The sequence below is a fragment of the Vigna angularis genome, chromosome 6 (assembly GCF_016808095.1).
Source record: "Vigna angularis cultivar LongXiaoDou No.4 chromosome 6, ASM1680809v1, whole genome shotgun sequence".
NCBI lineage: Eukaryota > Viridiplantae > Streptophyta > Magnoliopsida > Fabales > Fabaceae > Vigna > Vigna angularis.
Window position 1 is genome coordinate 21,937,337 of NC_068975.1, and position 23,753 is coordinate 21,961,089.

The window sequence follows — 23,753 nt, forward strand, 5'->3', positions numbered from 1 at the left end:
CTTAAAAAAATGGTTTGAGTAGGAGATCGGAATATATCCCACACAATAATAATAATAAAAAAAACAGATGAAGGATATCATGTGATAAAGAAAAAGAAAGTATTGTAGACTATTTGAATTAAAGTATAATGACATTGATGTCCTTTAAGATAAATAATTTATCATAAAATATCTATATATCTGTGTTGGAATTTTTGTTTTCTTTTAAAAAAAAAAAGGTGCTAAACGTTAGTCTACACTTTCCAAATTTCAAGTGGGCGTGGAATGTCCAAATTTTTTCCATGGACAAAAGAATTATCTAATAATTATTTATCAAATTATTGCTAATTAAAGTTTTTTTAATAAATTTTAAATAAGTTAATTTTAAATGTTGTTAAATTAAAATTTAATAAAAATTATTTATATTATTATTATTATTATTATTAATGATTTACGTAAAAAGTTACTATAAGAAAAACATTGCAATGATAATTAACGTTAAGTATTCTTTTAAATATTAAAGCTAAATTTGTTTTGTTGAAAATGTTTTTATAAATTATTAATGATAATATAATTTTGTCATTGGAAATTAATAATAATTGAAATAACATTGATAATTTATGATTAATAATTTGAAATGATTAAGACGGATATATAAATTATATAAGGAAGATTGACGTAACTTTTTCACTGTTTCACTCAGGGTGGATTATTGTGGTAAGCGGGTGTCATCATCTCCCAAATATTTAAATTTTTTTAAAATTATATACAGTATGTACTGAGAATTGACCGTGAATTAAATTATATATTTTTTATTATTTTATAGAGCATAATACTTAATATTAATAAATAATAAATTATAAAATTAAATTGATAAAATAAAAAGTATTATTATGATATTTTTTATTTTCTTTTTTATTACTTTTTGAGTTTTTTTTTTAATTATACTTGATTCTCATTCTCATGGGTTTTTTTTTATGTTTATGAAAAAAAAGACATAAATTTATTATTTTTGTTCTTAATTTTCATATCTTTCATTTTCGAAGATAATTAATTTTCTTGTCTTATTTGATAGTAAAATATATTTTAATAATTAACATTTATTTTCATCTCATAAGTTTTCTAATATTTATTTATTATAATAAGAAAAAATTTATATATAATTTTTTTTTATAATTCATTTTTAATTGTATCTTGATTATCATAGATTTATTTAATAATTATGTTCACTCAATTTTTGATTACATTGTGATAAATTAATTTAGTCTTAAACTTTATTTTAAAAATTAAGTATATTGATGAATAATAAAATAATATATTTATTTTGTAAGAGTGAGAAAATGGAAGTTATGTGTGCAAATAACACATATTCAGTTAAAAATATAAGATTAATCTAATGATAAAAGTGAGAAGGAAGATGAGAAAAGTTATGAAAATTTTACTCACTAATGATTCAATTCATTTTTAGTTTTAAAAGAATAGTAAATGATGAGAAAATCCAATGAGTCAGTTATACATTTATGATTAAACAAATTATCAATAATATTTATAATTTAGTCAGTTATATAAATGTAAAAGTAATAAAATATTTAAAAATATAATCAATTATATTATTATAATTTATTATTATTCTTTTTCTTCACACGTAATAAAAAGATTTTCTCTTAATTTATATTTGGTTTTGCACATTTTCATTTTCTTCTTTTATCCGGGTAAACTGTATATATATATATATATATATAGACACAAACACAACAGAGAGATATTTTGGATGCGTTAATATGTTACCATCAGATAAAGAGATGTATTGTTTCATAATTGTATCATTAGTATTACAATATTTGGTTAATCGTACATGTTCAAGCAACAATTACGTGTCAAATGAATATTTTAATGAATTTCACGACAAGCTGTATCGTACTAAAGTTTCGATTTTTTCTCTCTGTTTTGTAACTGCAATTCATGTACAACAACATCAATGGAGAGTGGAGTCAGTAGTAAGAAAACATCACCTCCATCTTCGCAGCAATTCATTTCTGTTACCACCCTCTGCTTCATTTGGAAAAGGTATCCAATTTAATCATCTTATTTTAACTGAATAGTTTTTTCTTACTTGTCGTTTATGTATTGTAGAACCCGTCCCAGACATTGAATAGTATTTCTGTTACACTTGATAAGTTGTAGTTGAAGCTATCAAATTAACACTACTTTTCAAGGTAATTTCAGTATTGCCAAGTAGTATTCCAGAAAATAGATAGGGCTAAAGTAATCCTGAGTCGTCTCCCAAAGAACACAGAATTGCTTTTGAATATCTAACTCTTACGAATGCTATGCAATGCTTATGGATAAAAGTATGTTTGGAGTATGTATACAGAACGAATAAGAAACTTAAAAACAGTTACAATGAAATAGGCTAATTCCACTGCTTTTCCAAGGTAGATTCGTCATCGGTTATTCACGGATAATTGTTCAATTGATTATTGTTTAAGTTTCAAATTAATTAAAGTATATTCTTAATTAATTTGAGAGCGATCATGCATTTAACCAAAGTAAATTCTCAATCAAATGCAAAACCTTTCTAGATTATTCACAATAAATTCAACCAAAGTACATTCTCAATCAAATTCTATTGTGTTTAATCATGTCTATTCTTAAATCTCCTAACCAAATTAAAAGCTAATCAATCAAAGTAAATTCTCAATTGATTATATTTGAAATTATTACTAATCAATCAAAGTACATTCTCAATTGATAGTAAAAACCATTTAATCATATGAAAGTTCCTAAATTAAATCAAAGTAGATTCTCAATTTAAACCTAGAAACCCTAAAACTCATAATCAATATGCATGTAGATTCAAACATATTATGATACAAAAATCTTTGCTTTTAACAAGATAGAGAGATGAAAGACATAAATAGAACAACTTAAATCAATAACCAAAGTAAACAATTGCATTAACTCAATCTAACCTCAGAATCCATAAAGGAATTACAGAAGAATAGCCCTAGATGCTTAGCTCTCCATGAATGGAGTTGAATACAAGATGAAAAAAAAGTGAGAGGAGTATGAGAGAATGAATTAAGTGAAGTCCCTTTTTCTGCCTCCCTTGGGTCTCTTTATATAGGCTTGATTGGACTTGGACTCTAAATAGTTTGTTGATAAGATATTTTCTGTTGATATATTATATCTTTCAAATATTCATTAGATTAAATTAGTTTTAAAGAATATTTGATAGATATTAACTTAATTATCTTATATCCTATATCTTCCAAATAACTAAAAGATTTAGATAATGATAAAATTATTTGGAAGATATTTTCTTCCCAAATTAAATTCAACAACTGAATTTTATCTTTTAGATTTTCTGACTTTCAAAAATTGCACAAATACCCTGAAATTTCCTCTATCTGCCTTTAGCCCCTTCTGAATTTTCCAAATAAAATCTGATTTTGGGCCTTGAATCCCATTTGGACCAATAAAACTTATATTTTGAGCTGCACAAATAAACATTAGAACATCCAAGAATAATTTATGCACTAAAACTCACTTTTGGGTGTTGCTCCCTCCACCACCACACCTTTCTCCCTCCACCTCCCTTTTACTATTTTGTCCTTAAGTAAAATTTTATTTTTAGAGTTATTTTTTAATTTTACCCATTCACAACCTATTCCACTAATAACCTATTCTAGTTCCCCGTACATGAGTAAAATACTTTTATTTTAACATTATATTTCTTCTTCTCTTTCTTTTGTCGCGGTGAGATACTACAAATTGTAAAGGTTGGTGATGGTGGAAAGAATTATCAAGCAGTCTCCCTCTCGTGGTGCAGTGCGTGTGTTGCTTCCTCAAGGTGCGTATTCGAATAAACCTTCAAATAAAACCCTAAAATAGAAAACGTAACCTTTAAACGGAGGTGACATCCTTCAACGGATGTCAAAATCCTTCAACGGATGTCAACATCCGTTTAAGGTAAAATGATGTCGACATCCGTTTTTTCCTTAAACGGATGTTGACATCCGTTTTTTCCATAAACGGATGTTGACATCCGTTTTTTCCTTAAACGGATGTTGACATCCGTTCTTTCCATAAACGGATGTTGACATCCGTTCTTTCCATAAACGGATGTTGACATCCGTTCTTTACATAAACGGATGTTGACATCCGTTCTTTCCATAAACGGATGTTGACATCCGTTCTTTCCTTAAACGGACTCCAAGTTACGTTTTTAATTTTAGGGTTTGTTTTATTAGTTTATTTTTATTTTGGAAATATTTTAATAATTTAATTTAAATGTTTTGATTTATTATTTTTTAATATATTTTTAATGTATTTTAATTATGTAAGAAAAATGAAGAAGAAAGAAACGGATGAGAAAAAGTGAAACGGAGAAGATAAATGGAGTTGTAAAGTAAAACAGAAGGTAAATTGTTAAATGGAATTGAGAGATGGAAAGATTGGGTACAGGGAGTAAAGTAGGAGAACTAGGTTTGGAATAAATTAAAATAATAAAAATAAAAAATTTTAATTTGAGGATATAATTGGAATTAAAAAAAAATGGGGAGGTGAAGGAAGAAAGGTGTGGTGGTGGAGGGAGCAACACCCCTCACTTTTTAAGTCTCTTAATTTCCCAAAACCCAACAATTCCAATCATCACAAATTCACTTAAAATCAACCATTTAAGCACAATTATCCCATCAAAAATTTGAATTTTAAAGCATAAATGTGGGCATAAATATGCAGTCATCACACCCCCACACTTATCCTTTTGCACTCCTGGGCAAAATTGATTAATTCCAAGACTTTGTTCTGAGTCATTTTATTCCATATTTGCATTTGGATCAAAAGAATGAGTAGCACTAGACATAGATCAATCATTTAGGCATTACTTTGTCATGGACATGCAAATGGAATCACTTTATTCTTCACACATGAGTTAACTTTTTTTTTAATTCCCAAGAAAATAAAATATGAAAGATAACACTCAAGTCAATATGTATCTATTCCTCTCCAACTCTCTCAAGTGTTTTTGGCTTGTGTTTATACTCAAAATACCCATATAAGTAGACACCCTTGATATTAACAAGACTCTATCATTCACATACTTCAGAAAACATGCAATTATTGATCATGAGGGCTTTTTAAAGGTTGTATTGAAGCCAAGGCAAAGGTAGGAAATTTTCTTGGAATTTCTGAGCTTTTGAAATTGATATAGAAAGAGTAATGACACTTGATTTCAAAAACAACTTTATTTCTTGCTCTTTTAAGGAAGTTTTTTTTTTTTTGAAAATTCCAACTTTTCATCTTCCTTTTTGCTTTTTTAATTGTTATTTTGTGGGTGAGGTACTCACTCACACACTTATTCCTTACTTTACTTCTAACAGAATCCATTACTCCTTCTTCTTTCCTATGGTAAGGAACATATGATTTTTCTTCTTTTTCTTTTATTTGACAATGACTGAAAACAAGAAAAATAGGCTTAAGGCTCAAAGAGGGTTCCAATGGATTAATGTTAGGACAAGTTTATTTGGCCAAGTAGCTAAAACAAGAAATGCCTCAATCATATCAAATCATGCATATTCTCCTTAGTTGCACAACACAGAATCAAGCTAACTATTAGAGTATCAACAAAACATGGGCAAATCACACAAAGAAAAATAGGTATGACACATGGTGGTCCATCCTTAACATTAAGCCCAAAACTCACATGGTTTCAAATTTCTTTCACAAAAGATTTAATCAGGAAATTCTCAAGTCAACTCAATCAGCAAATCATAAAAGCAATCCACTCATATCAACATGACTCATTTTTTTCTTCTTCTTGAATTCATGATCATTCCAGTTACTGATTCAAACTCTCATATCCAATGCAAATATTTATTAAAAACAAACAAAATAGACAAACAAAATAGGGAACAAAATTAATTGTTTCCCCACACCCCCACACTTAAACTATGCATTGTCCTCAATTATGCCTTATATATAAAATGCAAAGAAAAAGTATGAGGGAACTTACCTCCTTCATGGTGGAAGGAATGCTAGTAGGACTTCATTAGAAAAGTCATCCTGGATAGGAATGTTATCTTTTCCCTTTTCAATCCTACTAAGATGGTCAACTACTAAATTATGTGACCCACTTCTGTCTTGAATAAGAGTCAACTTGTCCTTCTCGTTCTTGACCATTGTGATTCCATATTTCTCGGGAACCACATGTATAGGGCCCACCCAAGTGCTGTCAGAATTTGAATATATAAGACCTGTTTGTAGCAACTTGGTGTCCTTTTTCTTTACAACCCCCATCAGTTGAGGATTCAGTCTTCCTTGAGGTTGTCTCACTGGTTTAGCATCCTCCTCCAAAAGTATTCTATGCATGCAAAATTATGTAAATTTGTTATATCATTAATTGACATAGAATCTCCAATAGAGTATCTTGCAATTTTATTATGTAAATTCATTTTAACTGATATAGATTTAATAATACTAATATAATATTAATCACTTAAAAGGGTTGAATTTTTACAATTTTACTAAACAAGGTGAAGTTTTAATCGGGCTTAAGACTTCAAAAGGTAAAGTTAAATACAAGGTTTGCTTTATATATAACTTAAGATGAATTTATCTTTTGAAGTCTTTAACTTTAACTTGTAAGACTTACTTCACCTTGATAAAATAAAAAATAACTCTTTACAAAAGTAAATTAACCCTGTTTAATAAATTATCCCTAGAGATTAATAATTAATATATAATTTTATACCGTTACTTGGGCAAATAGTTAATTTATAGTTTCGTATGTGTAATAGGGAAAAAATATAATAATATGTTTGTAACTTTTTCTTAAGATTTAAGAATGAATAAAGATAGAGAAGAAAATGTTCACACTAGGTAGAAATGTATTGTATTTGAGTTATATATAAAAACATAATCTAGATGTTTATATGTATAAGGAAGAAGAAAATAAAGTGCAGATTAGTTGCTGCACATGCTAAGTTAACATTCTTAATGACTCATTTTTTCTGTCCTTTTTGCCTATGTAAACACGCATGTATATTTGTATTATTTGCATCATCATTTATTTTATAATTTAACACTTTATTTAAGAAAATCATTTCTAGAGCTTAAAGATTTAAATATTTTATACAGCATTGTAGATTTTTTTTCTCGATTGTTACAATTTAAATTAAAGAGAAAATCTATTTTAAAAAATAATGTTCATACAATAAGTCTAATACTTGTCCATATCTCAACTTCTTAACTTCCACTTTATTTAAATATCTTTACTATCAAATAATTTAAAGATGTAAAATATGCAAGAGTGATGAGATTTATAAATACAAAATTTAGACTTTTCACTAATTTGGTTATACTGTTCTTTGATGAGATTCAAAATATTCTAATGTTTGATATATTAATTTTTTAATATATTTTAAAACATCAAAATTAGTATTGATCTATCCTTATCCTAATATCTCGCCACGCAAGTGGTTGCGCCAATATAGGGTGTGGCGTGAAAAACCACACGATGGTGGAGCTTAAATCCTATACATTTTAACCCATTCATGATATATGGGCCCTTACCCTGCAAAACTAGAGTCAGGCATAATCAATTGTCAACTGCTGCAAGTACAACATTTTCCAGAAAAAATTACAACGTCACTCTCATTATCTGTGATCATTACACCCCAAGTAAGGTTCTCAGCATCATGGAAGCAGCAGAGTTCTCAACATCATGGAAGCAGCAGAGTTCTCAGCATCCTTTAACTTAGATTTTTCGCAGCCATTCCTTAGCAGAAAACCCCCCTCCTCTTCTTCAATAGTTATCTTAACAGAACAAACGAATCTCTTCCCATGAGCGGGACCGGACTCCTCTGCAATACTGTAACCCATTGCCAAGAAATAATTAGTTACTCAAAATATCAAAAGTTTTAAACCTGAAAATTAATGTTACTCATTTAATAACCCATCTTAAAAGAAGTACCTGTATTCTGGCTTAGGCCATTTCTTATTCTGACAGAGTTCGTTTAGTTTTTGTTTAGCTCTTAGCTGCATGTCAGTAATGGAAGGCCTCATACTGGTGGGAGGAAGCAGAGGTGCAAGTGTATCCAACGCAATCTTGGCAGCTTCAAGTTTAGCCAGATCCTTTTTGGCAGCGGAAGCAGAGGCTATAAACTTTCCATCAACAAAGACATAAGCTATACTATCTGTTTCCTTCCGCACAGATTTAATATTAAGGAGCTTCCCCATTTTCTGGCATATTTTAAATAATTCCTTCACCGGATATATTGTGAGTTAAGTTTCTCAATCTAGAACTGGTTAATATAGTTTGTTACACTAGCTCTGATGCATTATATCTTATAAAACCCAATAAATTTTCTTCTTTTCTCTTTTTCAATCTTTGTTTCTTGCAATATGCGGGATAAAAATTGAATATAATATTGTAAAAATATCTTGTTTATGAACATTGACATTATTTTTTCTTCCCGAAAGTGTCGTTTCAGTTTTCTTCCGCAAGTGGAGGTTGCTTCTCTTCCTGCGAGGCTTAGGATTGAGTTGGCTGTTGCGCTCTTCCTTAAGTCACGAGATTTCTCCTTAATCAATGGGAATCGTGGCTCCCTTTAGCTATATAAGTAGTGCATTTTATTCACTCCAAGGAATACACAAAGAAAAGAACTCTCTCATCTCTCATTCTCTCATTTTCTCTCATTTATCTTTCTTTCTAGTAAAATCTCGAATTTTTCTTATACCCCTTTAGAGTTTCTATGAGATTCTAAAATATTTTTAAGAAGTTTTTGTTGTATCGTACAAACTTGTACAACACACTCCATATAAGTTGTTAAGAATGGTAATTTACACATCTCAAAAAATTATATTCGTGATTTTGTTAGCTTTTCTAACATATATTTCTAATATATATATATAATATGTAACATTATCCATAACACATATAAAGACAAATAAAAATAAAAATTTATCCATTTTTAAGACAAACCAAAATAATTTTGATGACAACAAAATATTAAATTTAATTAAATCTCAATGTTAGTTATAAATTATGAATAATTTATAATTTGTTGGCTTAATATACTACATTTAAATTTATGAAAAAAATTATTTAATTATTTATTGTGAAAACAACAGCCTGATGAAGTTATGCAGCAAATGAAGATGCGTGTGAGTTGAAGTATGAAGCAGGAGACGAAGCATGAAGGTGTGGACGTTAGACGCAGCATTGCAGCGGTGCCAATGGCCGAGGCACTTCAGAGAGATTCTCTCACAAACGATCCTCACCGGCCTCATCTCAGACCCCTACGCCGCAAGCAGACTCATAAACTTCTCTACTCGCTCTGCTCTCGTTCCCTTCGACTATTCCCTCCGAATCTTCAACCATCTTCACAACCCCAACCCCTTCACATGGAACACCATCATGCGCGCCCACTTCGAACTCCAAAACAACCCTCACCAAGCCATCACACTCTACAAGCTCTTCCTTGCGAAACACGCAAAACCCGATAACTATACCTACCCAATTCCTCTTCAATGTTGCGCTGCCCGGGTGTCCGACTTCGAGGGAAGGGAGCTGCACGCACATGTCCTGAGGTTTGGTTTTCGTCAAGATGTGTACGTCCGGAACACGCTGATCAACTTGTATGCTATATGTGGGAGGATGTCCAGTGCGCGCCAGGTGTTTGAGGAAAGTCCTGTCTGGGATTTGGTATCTTGGAATACTGTTTTGGCGGGGTATGTTCAGGCGGGAAATGTGAAAGAGGCGGAACGTGTGTATAGGGGAATGCCGGAGAGGAACACCATTGCTTCGAATTCCATGATTGTGCTCTTTGGAAGGAAGGGGTGTGTGGAGAAGGCGCGGCGGATTTTTGATGAGGTTCGATGGAGGGATATGGACATGGTGTCGTGGAGTGCGATGGTTTCTTGTTATGAGCAGAATGAGATGTGTGAGGAGGCGTTGGTTTTGTTTGTGGAGATGAAGGCCAGTGGGGTGACAGTGGATGAGATCGTTGTGGTTAGTGTTGTATCCGCGTGTTCGCGAATTTTGAATGCTGAGATGGGGAGGTTGGTGCATGGTTTGGCGGCGAAAGTTGGGGTTGAGGATTATGTTAGTCTTAAGAATGCTTTGATTCATTTGTACTCTAGTTGTGGGGAGATAGTGGATGCGCAAAGAATTTTTGATGATGGTGGTGTTCTCTTGGATCAAATATCTTTGAACTCGATGATTTCTGGGTACTTGAGGTGTGGTTCGATTGAAGATGCTGAGAAGTTGTTTTATTCCATGCCGGAGAAGGACGTTGTGTCTTGGAGTGCCATGATATTTGGTTATGCTCAACATGAATGTTTTTCAGAGGCTTTGGAATTGTTCCAAGAAATGCAACTTCATGGAGTCAAGCCCGACGAAACTGCTTTAGTTAGTGCCATCTCGGCTTGCACCCATCTGGCTGCTTTGGACATAGGGAAATGGATTCATGCTTATATAAATATAAATAAATTACAGGTTAATACTATTCTGAGCACGACTCTTATAGACATGTATGTGAAATGCGGGTGTGTGGAAAATGCATTGGAGGTTTTCTACGCGATGGAGGAAAAGGGGGTTTCTACCTGGAATGCAATCATTCTTGGGTTGGCAATGAATGGTTTGGTAGAACAGTCACTCCGCATGTTTGCAGATATGAAAAAAACGAAGACACTTCCTAATGAGATAACCTTTATGGGAGTTCTTGGGGCCTGTCGGCACATGGGCCTAGTCAATGAGGGGCGTCACTACTTTAGTTCCATGATCCACGAACACAAAATAGAGCCTAATATTAAGCACTATGGATGCATGGTTGATCTTTTTGGACGGGCAGGTTTGCTTAAAGAAGCGGCGGAGCTGATTGAGAGTATGCCAATGGCACCTGATGTTGCCACTTGGGGTGCCTTGCTCGGGGCTTGTAGAAAACACCATGACAATGAAATGGGAGAGAGGGTGGGAAGAAAACTTATTCAGCTTCAGCCTAACCATGATGGTTTCCATGTATTATTGTCAAATATATATGCTTTAAAAGGAAACTGGAGCAATGTTCTTGAAATTCGGGGAATTATGGCACAACATGGGGTGGTAAAGACACCTGGTTGTAGCATGATTGAAGCAAATGGGATAGTTCATGAATTTTTGGCTGGAGATAAGACCCACCCACAAATAAGTGATATTGAGCACATGTTAGATGAAGTGTCAGCAAAGTTAAAGATTGAGGGTTATGTACCAACCACAAGTGAGATTTCACTAGACATAGACGATGAAGAGAAGGAAACTGCACTTTTCAGGCACAGTGAGAAACTTGCAGTCGCCTTTGGACTTATCACGATTGCTCCACCAACTCCAATTAGAGTTATGAAGAACTTGCGAATTTGTAATGATTGCCACGCTGTTGTAAAGTTAATCTCCAAAGCATTTGATCGCGAAATTGTGGTAAGGGATCGTCATCGCTTTCACCACTTTAAGCGTGGATCTTGTTCCTGCATGGATTTTTGGTAACAAAACCGTAGTGGCTATTAAGTGAATGAGTATTTTACGTGTAAGGAACATGTACTCAATTTTTTCATTGTTGACTCAAATATCAAAGCATGTGGAATTTAAGATTTTCACGATTTGGTTTGCCTTGCTATGAAATCAAATTTTGTTCATTTTTGTGATCTTGTTGGCAAAGAATGACAGGTAGAGAATACCTTACAATCCAGGATAATATCACTCCAAGATTCTGAAGAGAAATGATACTTCTGCCAATGTTAATTGAGTTTGCATTCAGCGGTTGGCCTCTGGGAAAGTTTGCAAAAATCCAAAAAATCTCGATCAATCTCCATTGTCTTTGGTTCAGTGACTATTCCTGAGCAATTGAGTTTATAGTGGAACTCATCTATTGTACTTGTTTTTTGAAGCAAGCTCTTTCCTTAGGCTTGTAATAGGTTTCTTGGACTAATGGAATAGGTTTTCCGGGTGAGTGATGGAGACCTTCTTGGACCAATGAGGGTGGGTCTGACCCTTTGAACAGGTTCCTTGGTTGATAAACTAGCACACGGATTAGGCATGACTAGGAAAGGAGCAAGGATGGCTTCTCGGATTAGTTCTTGGTTTTCTTTTGGTTCAAGAGGGCCTCGACAAAAGGGTGGTATTCTTGGAGTCTGATGAAGGTTTGGAGGTATTTGAACAAGGTAACTGAGGTTTTCAGGTGGTGGGATGGTTTCTATAAAGGTTGGTGGTGGTTCTTGGCAGCCAAGGTGGGAAGTTTACCCAATCCTAGATCAAGATGGAAGGAGGAAACCGAAAGGTGCAAGCTTATGGGGGCAGAACTGTTATTTGTGTTGAACTCATTTATTTACGCCACAAGAAAATATACATGGTTGTACATGTTTGTCTAAAATCTAAAAGAATATGTAGTACGAGAGTATTATTGCGCAAATAAATACTACTTTCTTTTGGTGACATCTAATGATCAATGAAAAATGCAAAATAAATGTTTCACTAGATGAAAATAAACAAAGATTAAACAACAATTTTGTGGACAGGCTGATGAGTCTCGGTTTGATGCATCTCTTTATGTTACCTTTTGTCTTTAATTTCTTAGTTTTAGATCAGATTTAGTTTCGTTCCCTTAATTCTTAGTTTTTCTTAAAATGAGTTAAATAAGTGTTTGTAGATAGGAGTTTTAGTTTAGTTTCTAAATTGGTAGACTTCTAGTCTTTGTAAGTAATATAGTGTAGCTTTCAGTTTAGCTTAGCTTCAATTTTAATTGCAATTGTAGAATTCAGTTCTGTGGTTAGTAGAATTTAGTTTTGATAGCCTTTCATCATTTTTCAGCTTGGTGATTTTAGTGTTTGAACTCACTGGTTTTAGATAGTTAGTTTCTGAATTAATAGATTTTTGTAGTCTTATAAATAGTAAAAGTTAGATTTGATTCTTAATCTTTAATGTAGATTTTAGTTTGTGTTTTTTTTAGTCAATATGAGTATTTCAAGCCAGCTTTTACTTCTATTTTTTACGTAGAATTCAATTGTTTAAATTGAGATTTTAGGTGCTGATAATTGAAGGTGCAGTACATTTGAGACGATATGTCCAGCTGGTGGTTTTGATTCTGTGAAAGTATGTACAGTGAGCAGTCTTCCGGTGATGTAAGTTGTTGAAGAAAGTGTGCTGAACCTGACCAGCTGTATTTGAATGTGCTCACATGAGAAGCTTGCCATGGGAGCTTTAACCTGCTGGAGTTTGGACTTGTTAGAGAAACGTGTTGGCAGAGGTAATTTTGAAGCAGAGAAGCTAACCAAGACTTGCAACCTGCTGATCCTGAAGTGATGACCTGCTACCAACTGTCAAGAACTCCAATAGACAGATTATGCACTTTGAAGAAACCTGTGCCAGCCAGTAGCTTTTGAGGAGAGCTGCTCTAGTTACTTGCTACTTAGGTGATTTGTACTGTTCTAGTTACTTGTATAATTAGACTAGGCTAGGCTAGGCTAGGTAGTTTGTACATAATTTTTACTTGCTATTGGCAGTTCCTATGACCAGTTCTAGGCTGTTTTCCAGTTTTATAGGCTTGGACTTCTAGAAGCATATACAAGGCTTGGATCTTAAACTTGAAAGAGGGACGAATCATATTTTTAGATTTCTCAGTTTTTAGAATAGTTTTCTCTGGAGATTTCTGGTTGTCTAAGACTCCAAAATGAGCTAGACACCAAAGGGCTTCGGTGATTGTACTGTTCGCATCAAGTTTCATTCAATTCAAGTTAATTTTGCTTTTAATTCAGTTTTGCATTGTTTTCTGATATGCAATTCAATCATATTAATCTCTTAATGCTTTTTACTCAGTTGCAATTGTAATTCAATGTCTCGGATATGTTTCCTTACTTTTGAGTCAGAATATAAATTTTCTACTCCTTAACATTTGATTTTCATTCTTGCACCTTACTAGCCTCGGTTATTGTTAGGACCCTTTGTAAGAATCCTATCTATCTCTCTTACTCTCACACCTCATTACTCTAACAGAAAGCAATTGTAAAAGAAATGATTTGTATTCACATCAAAGAATCAAGAATACAATTGGGAAACCAGGAGCTTAACCTCCCTCACCAAGTCTAAACTGGTCTGTAACTCAAGAGTAAAATCACTGTCCCTTGTAACTACAAAAGATGTCCTTTTTATAGACCTTTTCCCGCCCCCTTAACTGCTCAACAGTTAAGTACTCATCTTTATTTCTCTACTATCTTTCTCCTTTCATAAACCCTCAAGGTCCTAACAGTTATGGATCCATGTTGAGATACTGGTGAATCCTAAGTGATTTCTATACTCCAAGGATTTCAGAAATTAACATTAGCAAGTAAGATTGAGAGTTAAATGAACTTGAATAGGATTTTCACTTTCTGGTTTAGAGCAAACACTTAGCTACGCTGAAGTTCAACCTGTTTTGTGATTTTTGGTTCTTTAATATGTTTTTCATCAAATTTGCATTCCTCTACTTCCTTTCGTAATAATAAATTTGTTCCAATCATTAGATTTCAGTTTTAGTTCAGATTAATCAATTTTTACAGTTAACTCTCGCGCCACTCGGCTCTAGCTTTGGTTTAAATGTTCAATTTTAGTTTTTGCTGCTTATTTATAGTTTCAATCTATGTTTTGTGGTTATTTCTACATTAGATTCTAGGATTAGTACTCAATTTTCCAGTTTTTTGGGTTAGATGATTTTCTGAATTTAGGAAGTCTGCACTTGGTTTTTTCGTTAAATTCTGTTTTAAAGTACCATTAGCATTGTTATAAACCTATTTGCATGTTCATATCATGATTCAATCCATAGCATAGCATATAAAGCCATTCTGCATATCAGACCACACGAACACCCTTACTGTCAAAGCTGTCACGCTAGAGTTGGACTGGTGCTGTCCAGTTCTGGGTTTTGAGTGCAGATTTGATCATTCTACCGTGGTTTGACAGTTCTTAATTCATCTATGCATATTTTTAGTGATTCAAATATTTCTCATTCATTTGGATTGTAATATCTCAATACCATTATATTTCTTGGGCACTAATCAAAGCCTGTGATATTATTGTAACGATCCAACAAAGAATGATTGGCACTTGTAGCATCTTTGCTAATTATGCAGAAAAATTGATTGAATAGTCAACAATACGGATTCCATGAACACCTTCCATTCAGCTGTATCTACTCCTAGAATACCATAATTTTGTGAAAACTCAAGTTAATGATGAATTTCTTACAGGATTGAAAATGGCATCTATATTAGTAAGAAGTGACCTATCTGCTCAAATTCCCGTTTAACAGCCAATCATAAAATTGACAGATCTCACTATGAAGAATAGTATAGACACATTACTCTGCTTCTCTGAACTGCCAACCCATTCTCAGCAAAAAAGAAAAAGAAAATCCGTTGCCTAAACAAGGTTGCCTTATTCAATTGCTACGTGTCAATGTTAAACCCCTTTGTCCAGACAGGGATGCAGTATATTAGTATTCCCAAAGAGAATGAAACACAAACTGTGATAACGGCATAGGCATAGGCATAATCATCCATGACTTCAAATGTCAAAGGCAATGACTGTGTTGGTATTCAATTGCAGTCCCAAATACAAGATAATTTAGAATAACTAAGATTGCAGAACATACACGATCATTTAAATGAGGGACACAGATGATGAGAAACAAGAGCAAAGAACTCTAACAGGAAGAAAGAGAGAAACATATAATTGTGTGTCTAACATGAATTAGGAGCAATGTAAATCTTCACAGACTCTCTAATAAAGTATAACCTATAGAGGTATTCATTATAATAAGAGAATAAGAGTCTAACCTGGTCTGTTGATCCTCCTCCATCAATCCTTCCTTGGACAAATCACAGCAAATAATTGTTTATGGGGCTAACTTACAGAATAAACTGTTTAATCTATCCAAAGAGTTGAGTTTAAAAGACACATAGATGTCATTCAACGCTTGTAACATGATGCAAGCAGAGAAGAATGTGTACAAAAGTTCCCCATTAAAAGTAGATGAGGATGTAGATGTCCAGACATCAAGGCTAAAAGTTCATAACAAATACGACCTATAGCACAAACAGTCTTCATGTGATGAGATATGATTTGGGAAGAATCAAATCCTTAAAACAGCCTTCAAGTGATGAGATTCAAATAATATTGACGTCCAATCACATAGAATAACTACATGTAACTAACCTAGGAAATCATGGAATGTATTGTCTTTAATTAGTGCCGTCAGGTGCTTTAATGCTAGTGAAATTTCATCACAACTAGGATGTGACTTATCACCCGCAACAAATAGGTTTGTATTTTGTCCTACAACGATCCAGCTACAGCTAGGCATTTTTTGGATATCTTTCTGCATCATTGTTCTCCTCAAAGATCTAGCTTCATCCCAAAGTCCAGATGCAGCATACAAATTTGAAAGCAGCACATATGAAGAAGAGTTTCTGGGTTCTAACTCAATAAGTTTCTTAGCCGCTCTCTGTCCCCTCTTTTCATCCCCATGTATTCTGCAAGCACCCAATAAATTGGCCCAAATCATAGCATTCGGTTCAACTTCTATTTTGTCAATGAACTCTTCAGCTTCCTTTAGAAAACCCCACCTACCAAGTAGATCAACCATGCAAGCGTAGTGATCCCCTCTAGGCTCAATTCCATAACAGTTTACCATGATGTGAAAAACTTGAAGACCCTCATAAACCCACCCTGCATGGCTACAAGCAGTGAGCACTCCAAGAAATGTTACCTCATCAGGGGTAATGCATGATTGAGCCATCTCATTAAAGACCTTCAGGGCACTTTCTGCATAACCATTTTTGGCAAATCCAACTATCCTTGAGTTCCAAGAAATCACATCCTTTTTAATAGTCAATTCATGAAAAACTTGAACAGCACTTTTTACATCGCCACATTTTGCATACATGTCTACAAGGGAACTACCTGTTAACTCATCTAAGTCAAAACCAGTATGGAAGATTAGAGAATGTATCTCTCTACCATCATGCAGTGAGGATAAGAGAGCAGAAGCTCGAAGAACAGTAACAAAAGTTGCTTGGTCGGGTAAGATACTGTTGCCACGCATTTCCTAATACAAGTTTAAGGCCACATCACTGCACTCATTTTGGGTATATCCTGAAATTAAAGCAGTCCACATTACCGTGCTTTTAAGGTTAGAAAACTCCGAGAAAAGAACGCTTGCATCTGCAAGCCTTTGTGAATCCATATACATGCCCAACAAAGAGGTTCCTAAGAATTCGCTACCACATAAGAGACCCCTCTTTACTACAACACAATGGATCTGCATGCCTAAAATTACCTTTGCAGAACCCTTACAAACATCTATGATGCTCACAAATGTAATCTCAGATGGCTTCAGTCCCAGTATCAGCATCTCATGAATAAGACTAATAGCTTCTTTTATGTTTTTTGGAGCATATCCTGCAATCAGAGCATTAAAGGAGACCACACTCCGTTCAGGCATCCTAGAATAAATTTTTTGTGCATCTTCAATGTCTCCGCATTTTGAATACATGTCAATAAGAGAACTTCCAGCAAAAAGGTTAGTTTCTAAACCCAACTTAACTGACAGGCAATGGAGTTGCTGTCCTACATCTAGGACCTTAATATTTCCACATGCACTAAGTATGCTGGCCAAAGATACCTCATCAGGTACAACGTCGTCCAAATTCATTCTTTGAAACAAACTGAAAGCAACAGCCTCCTCTTCTTCCTGCACATAACCAACAATAATGGCATTCCAGGAAACATGATCTCGGCATGACATGAGCTCAAACTGCTTAGCAGCTTCCGTCAAAGCCCCAGCTTTGGCATACATATCTATCAATGAATTGTTGACAAATAAATTAGAGGTAAAACCCTTCTTGATAATAGATGAATGCAACTGGTGACCAATTCGTACGTATTCAAAGGATGCACACGAGCTCAAAATGCTTGTGTAGGTAAATTCATCTGGGTGAACGCCACATATTGTCATATCCGAGAACAACTCCATGACATTACTTAAATAGACATTCTGTGAATAAATTCCTAGCATGGTGTTCTAGACAATCAAATTTTTGTGAGATATAGCATCAAATACTTGGCGTGCAGCATCCAGCATCGCACACTTGCCATACATATTGATCACAGAACTTGCAACGTATATACTGGAATCGAAACCTTGCTTGATAGCCAGGGCATGAACTAGGAAGTTGTGATGGAGGGCGGCTAAACAGGCAATTGCACTTAAAACACTTGCGAGTGTGGATCTTGAGGATTTGACACCATGCTTACTCATTTGACGAAAGAAGGCAAGAGCCTCCTTATAATGGCCTCTCTTGGCATGACCAGAAATCATGACATTCCAAGCCACAACATTGCGGGTGGAGATGGCCATTTTTGCAAACAATTGGCAAGCATTGTTCAGCTTTCCTAAAGAGGTGTAAGTGTTTAAGACGGTGACAAGTGCCACAGGGTCTAGAAGTGGAAAAGAAGCGGGAAAAAAATGTGGTGCGTATTTTGTCAAATACGTGAAGTGCTTGCTGAGGCAAGCCGGCTCGAACATAACCAGAGATTAAAGAGGTCCAAGAAACAGGGTGGAGATGAGGGAAGGGTGCAGCGTCAAATAGGGTGCGAGCATAAGTGAGAGAGTGGGAATTGGCGTAAAGATGGATGAGTGCGCCATGACAGAAGGAGGCAGATTGAAGACCCCTCTTAATTATGCAGCAGTGAACTGCCCTCCCCAACTCAACATTGTGTAGCTTTGCACAGGCGGACAGAGTGATGGCGAAAGTAAACTGATCAGGGGAATGGCCAGAGTTGAGAAAAGAAGCAAAACATCGAAGGACACTTTGGGGCAATCCATGGGTGGAGTGCATGCGAAGAAGGGAATTCCAGGCACTGGCATTCCCCTTCGCCTTCCCCTGGCACTCACTCTCAACACTCCAACGCCCATGGTAGCCTCTCCCTCTCACCACACCTCTCACTGTAACACTCACGCGCATCAATCAATTCGATTTGATTCCCTTTTCTCCCCCTTCCAACTATTCGCACATTCTTTCTCTTTTGTTCTTCTGTTATAAGTAAAATCCAATTTTGTGTATGGAACCTTCTATTCTCGTTTTTAATTAAGGCCAAATGAAAGACGACATTTCATCCTTCCCCATGAAGCTCCGAGACGGCTGGGAGGCCGCGCTTCCCCGCTTCCGACACTTTGCTGACACGGACACGTTTCGGGGACGTGCACGACATGGTGTCGGACACCGTTTTTAGGGCTAGACACGGCCCTGTTCTCGGACGCGGTCAAGAAGATATGTCTTGGTTGTTGCAACCGGAAATCGACAAAAGCGGAGTTGCATAGGAAAAGTCTCTTTTTATGGAAATATTTTTCGGAAGCTTTTGATAGGGTGTAGGAAGCTTTAACCATTTTATTGTCGTATGTCCTTGCATCCACCCTTTGTGAGCTACAATAATTCAGTCTCTTTTACATGATTTGCATAACAAGGGCTCTCGTCTTTCGGTCACATATTATAATAGTTAGAATGCAACTCATGTTACTGTTATTCCGACGGTTTACCAGAGGACCAAACATTTAGAGATATTTTCTCTCGGTCGAAGAGGAACTTCAACAAAGTCATATAAAATTGTTACGCTTTTCTACAAAAGTTTTTCTCCAAACCTCTCTGGAATCAATATTCTCACCTCCGATTTATGTGGGATATCAAAATCCATTAGTTGTCCCACTTCAGGTAGAAGAAGCACAACAAGTTTGTCATACTACATGCCCAAAAACTCCGAGAAAAGAACGCTTGCATCTGCAAGCCTTTGTGAATCCATATACATGCCCAACAAAGCGGTTCCTAAGAATTCGCTACCACATAAGAGACCCCTCTTTACTACAACACAATGGATCTGCATGCCTAAAATTACCTCTGCAGAACCCTTACAAACATCTATGACGCTCACAAATGTAATCTCAGATGGCCACAGTCCCAGTATCAGCATCTCATGAATAAGACTAATAGCTTCTTTTATGTCTTTTGGAGCATATCCTGCAATCAGAGCATTATAGGAGACCACACTCCGTTCAGGCATCCTAGAATAAATTTTTTGTGCATCTTCAATGTCTCCGCATTTTGAATACATGTCAATAAGAGAACTTCCAGCAAAAAGGTTAGTTTCTAAACCCAACTTAACTGACAGACAATGGAGTTACTGTCCTACATCTAGGACCTTAATATTTCCACATGCACTAAGTATGCTGGCCAAAGATACCTCATCAGGTACAACGCCGTCCAAATTCATTCTTTGAAACAAACTGAAAGCAACAACCTCCTCTTTTTCCTACACATAACCAACAATAATGGCATTCCAGGAAACATGATCTCGGCATGTCATGAGCTCAAACTGCTTAGCAGCTTCCGTCAAAGCCCCAGCTTTGGCATACATATCTATCAATGAATTGTTGACAAATAAATTGGAGGTAAAACCCTTCTTGATAATAGTTGAATGCAACTGGTGACCAATTCGTACGTATTCAAAGGATGCACACGAGCTCAAAATGCTTGTGTAGGTAAATTCATCTGGGTGAACGCCACATATTGTCATATCCGAGAACAACTCCATGACATTACTTAAATAGGCATTCTGTGAATAAACTCCTAGCATGGTGTTCCAGACAATCATATTTTTGTGAGATATAGCATCAAATACTTGGCGTGCAGCATCCAGCATCGCACACTTGCCATACATATTGATCAAAGAACTTGCAACGTATATACTGGAATCGAAACCTTGCTTGATAGCCAGGGCATGAACTAGGAAGCCGTGATGGAGGGTGGCTAAACTGGCAATTGCACTTAAAACACTTGCGAGTGTCGATCTTGAGGATTTGACACCATGCTTACTCATTTGACGAAAGAAGGCAAGAGCCTCCTTATAATGGCCTCTCTTGGCATGACCAGAAATCATGACATTCCAAGCCACAACATTGCGGGTGGAGATGGGCATCTATGCAAACAATTGGCAAGCATTGTCCAGCTTTCCTAAAGAGGTGTAAGTGTTTAAGACGGTGACAAGTGCCACAGGGTCTAGAAGTGGAAAAGAAGCGGGAGAAACAGTGGTGCGTATTTTGTCAAATACGTGAAGTGCTTGCTGAGGCAAGCCGGCTCGAACATAACCAGAGATTAAAGAGGTCCAAGAAACAGGGTGGAGATGAGGGGAGGGTGCAGCGTCAAATAGGGTGAGCAGAAGTGAGAGAGTGGGAATTGGCGTAAAGATGGATGAGTGCGCCATGACAGAAGGAGGCAGATTGAAGACCCCTCTTAATTATGCAGCAGTGAACTGCCCTCGTGATAATGCTAAATTATACCATATTTTAAGCATCATTTTAGTGGCAAAATCAACTCCTTTCTTACTTATAACTTGCTTAATCCTCTTGTTTTGCCTTGTTTTCTAAATAATTGTGTTTTTGGCTACTTTGATGTACTTTCATCAATAATCCCTTATTTTGTAGCTAAAAATGAGCTTGGAAGAGTCTCCAACAAATTATAGAGCAAACCAAAGCAAGCACATGCAGAAACGCTCGTCGCCAGCAAGAGTACGCTCGTCCAGGACGTTTAGAGGGGACGCTCGTCCAGAAAAAGACAAGAAAGGACGCTCGTCCAAAAGAGAAGAGAGAACGCTCGTCCTGAGATAAGTGGGCGCTCGTCCAAGCTAACAGAGAGGACGTTCGTCCCAGGAAGAGGACGCTCGTCCAGAGGAGAGGACGTTCGTCCCAGGCAGTGGACGCTCGTCCAGCCAGGCAGAAGTGGACGCTCGTCCAGCCAGGCAGAAGTGGACGCTCGTCCAGCCAGGCAGAGGACGCTCGTCCAAGTTGCAGAGAGGACGCTCGTCCAGCCAGACACGAGGGACGCTCGTCCATGCAGAAGAAACGAGAGGACGCTCGTCCATGCAGAAGAGGACGCTCGTCCCAGAAGCGGGCGCTCGTCCAAGATAAGAGGACGCTCTTCCAGCGAGACACGCAGAGGACGCTCGTCCACCCAGGACGCTCGTCAGTGGACGCTCGGCAGCGAGAAGTGGACGTTCGTCCACTTTCAGCTTCCAGAGAGTTTCACGCCCGGGCGCGACTGACAGAGGGCGCCCGGGCGCGACTTTTACTGATGTGGCAGACAGCTTATTTAACCCAGAAACGCGAAGGGTTAAGGGTCTTTGGTCATTTGGAGGCGCGATTTCACTCAGAGGAGAGCTTGGAGGACTGCTAGGGTTCGTGGGAACACTCCCTTCTTCCTCTTGGGTTCTCCTTCTTCTTCCATCTTCCATGTTGTAAGCTTTAGGGTTCTCCATGGAAATGGAGAACCAAACCCATCTTGTTGGGATTAGTTGTAGCCTTTGAATTCTTGTGTAATTGTTGAATGATTTGATTATATATATGCCTTTTCTATCAATTACTAGTATTCTTGTTTCCAATCTTAAAGCTTGCATGTAATGGGAACGTTCATGGCTTGATTTTGGGGTTTTATGGATTATGGGAACGTAAGATGAAACCCGGAACTGAAATAGGAGTCCTTGTGGGTCATTGATTCTAGGAATGGAAGATGATTCACATGTTGTCTTAGATCCCAATTCTTTAATGCGGGTTTTTCTTGTTAGATTGCCAAGGAATTGGGGTTTGATAAGGAAAACCTAGGCTCTTTCACCTAAGGAATTAGGGCTAGAGTGTTTTAGTGGATTGACTTTAGTAAATTGATAGAGAGGAGATAAAATTGGTCATACACAAGAGTGCATTGGTGAAAACTAACCTTAGCAATGTCACTTCATTCCATTTCTAGTCTTTTCCATTTCCAAGTGTCTTCAATACCAAAGTCCAACCTTGTAATTATGTATGAATTTACATTCCTGCACTTGTTCTGTATATTGATGTTATGTTATTGAGTCTATGTGAGTTGTTAATCGCACAATTCTCTAGTATTACGAGTCTCTTGGGAAAACGATACCCGGTCTTACCGGTTTATTACTTGAACGATTCGGTGCACTTGCCGAAATCGAGCCCAACGCGTATTTTTTGAGCTAACAAGTTTTAGTGCCGTTGCCAAGGATTTGGGGATTGAACCCGAGTCCTAGCAACGGCTAACAAGTTAAGTTTGGGTCATCACCTCCCCAACTCAACATTGTGTAGCTTTGCACAGGCGGACAGAGTGATGGCGAAAGTAAACTGATAAGGGGAATGGCCAGAGTTGAGAAAAGAAGCAAAACATCGAAGGACACTTTGGGGCAATCCATGGGTGGAGTGCATGCGAAGAAGGGAATTCCAGGCACTGGCATTCCCCTTCGCCTTCCCCTGGCACTCACTCTCAACACTCCAACGCCCATGGTAGCCTCTCCCTCTCACCACACCTCTCACTGTAACACTCACGCGCATCAATCAATTCGATTTGATTCCCTTTTTTCCCCCTTCCAACTATTTGCACATTCTTTCTCTTTTGTTCTTCCGTTATAAGTAAAATCCAATTTTGTGTATGGAACCTTCTATTCTCGTTTTTAATTAAGGCCAAATGACAGACGACATTTCATGCTTCCCTATGAAGCTCCGAGACGGCTGGGAGGCCGCGCTTCCCCGCTTCCGACACTTTGCTGACACGGACACGTTTCGGGGACGTGCACGACATGGTGTCGGACACCGTTTTTAGGGCTAGACACGGCCCTGTTCTCGGACGCGGCGAAGAAGATACGTCTTGGTTGTTGCAAC

The 23,753-nt window shown here is 36.5% G+C and overlaps 2 protein-coding genes and 2 pseudogenes across 6 annotated transcripts; 1 reads left to right on the plus strand and 3 right to left on the minus strand.

The window, feature by feature from the left end:
• Window positions 1-7,365: 7,365 nt before the first annotated feature.
• On the minus strand, window positions 7,366-8,272 carry LOC128197368 (ribonuclease 3-like protein 2). Its single transcript, XM_052878967.1, has 2 exons — window positions 7,955-8,272; window positions 7,366-7,852 (listed from the first exon to the last, which is right to left on the minus strand). The coding sequence occupies exons 1-2, from the start codon at window positions 8,218-8,220 to the stop codon at window positions 7,678-7,680; spliced, it is 441 nt and encodes a 146-aa protein (XP_052734927.1). The 5' UTR covers window positions 8,221-8,272; the 3' UTR covers window positions 7,366-7,677.
• Window positions 8,273-8,956: 684 nt separating this feature from the next.
• On the plus strand, window positions 8,957-13,762 carry LOC128197367 (pentatricopeptide repeat-containing protein At3g62890-like). 5 transcript variants are annotated; one of them, XM_052878964.1, is made up of 2 exons: window positions 8,957-11,437; window positions 13,038-13,762. In XM_052878964.1, the coding sequence occupies exons 1-2, from the start codon at window positions 9,179-9,181 to the stop codon at window positions 13,101-13,103; spliced, it is 2,325 nt and encodes a 774-aa protein (XP_052734924.1). In that variant the 5' UTR covers window positions 8,957-9,178; the 3' UTR covers window positions 13,104-13,762. The 5 variants fall into 5 exon arrangements, 3 of the variants coding, with proteins under 3 accessions (XP_052734924.1, XP_052734925.1, XP_052734926.1); XM_052878965.1 differs by having other exon boundaries at window positions 13,054-13,762; XM_052878966.1 differs by having other exon boundaries at window positions 13,116-13,762.
• An 82-nt stretch (window positions 13,763-13,844) lies between these two features.
• On the minus strand, window positions 13,845-19,515 carry LOC128197366 (pentatricopeptide repeat-containing protein At3g09040, mitochondrial-like; annotated as a pseudogene).
• A 268-nt stretch (window positions 19,516-19,783) lies between these two features.
• On the minus strand, window positions 19,784-23,426 carry LOC108341479 (pentatricopeptide repeat-containing protein At3g09040, mitochondrial-like; annotated as a pseudogene).
• Between the last annotated feature and the right edge of the window lie 327 nt (window positions 23,427-23,753).

Bases quoted from the DNA above. Each gene is read 5' to 3' on its own strand.
- LOC128197367 (XM_052878964.1), top strand. From the start codon at position 9,179: ATGAAGGTGTGGACGTTAGACGCAGCATTGCAGCGGTGCCAATGGCCG. The intron at 11,438-13,037 runs GTAAGGGATCGT...TTGAGATTTTAG, and splicing joins CATTTGATCGCGAAATTGTG to GTGCTGATAATTGAAGGTGC.
- LOC128197368 (XM_052878967.1), bottom strand. From the start codon at position 8,220: ATGGGGAAGCTCCTTAATATTAAATCTGTGCGGAAGGAAACAGATAGT. The intron at 7,853-7,954 runs GTACTTCTTTTA...AATGGGTTACAG, and splicing joins TGGCCTAAGCCAGAATACAG to TATTGCAGAGGAGTCCGGTC.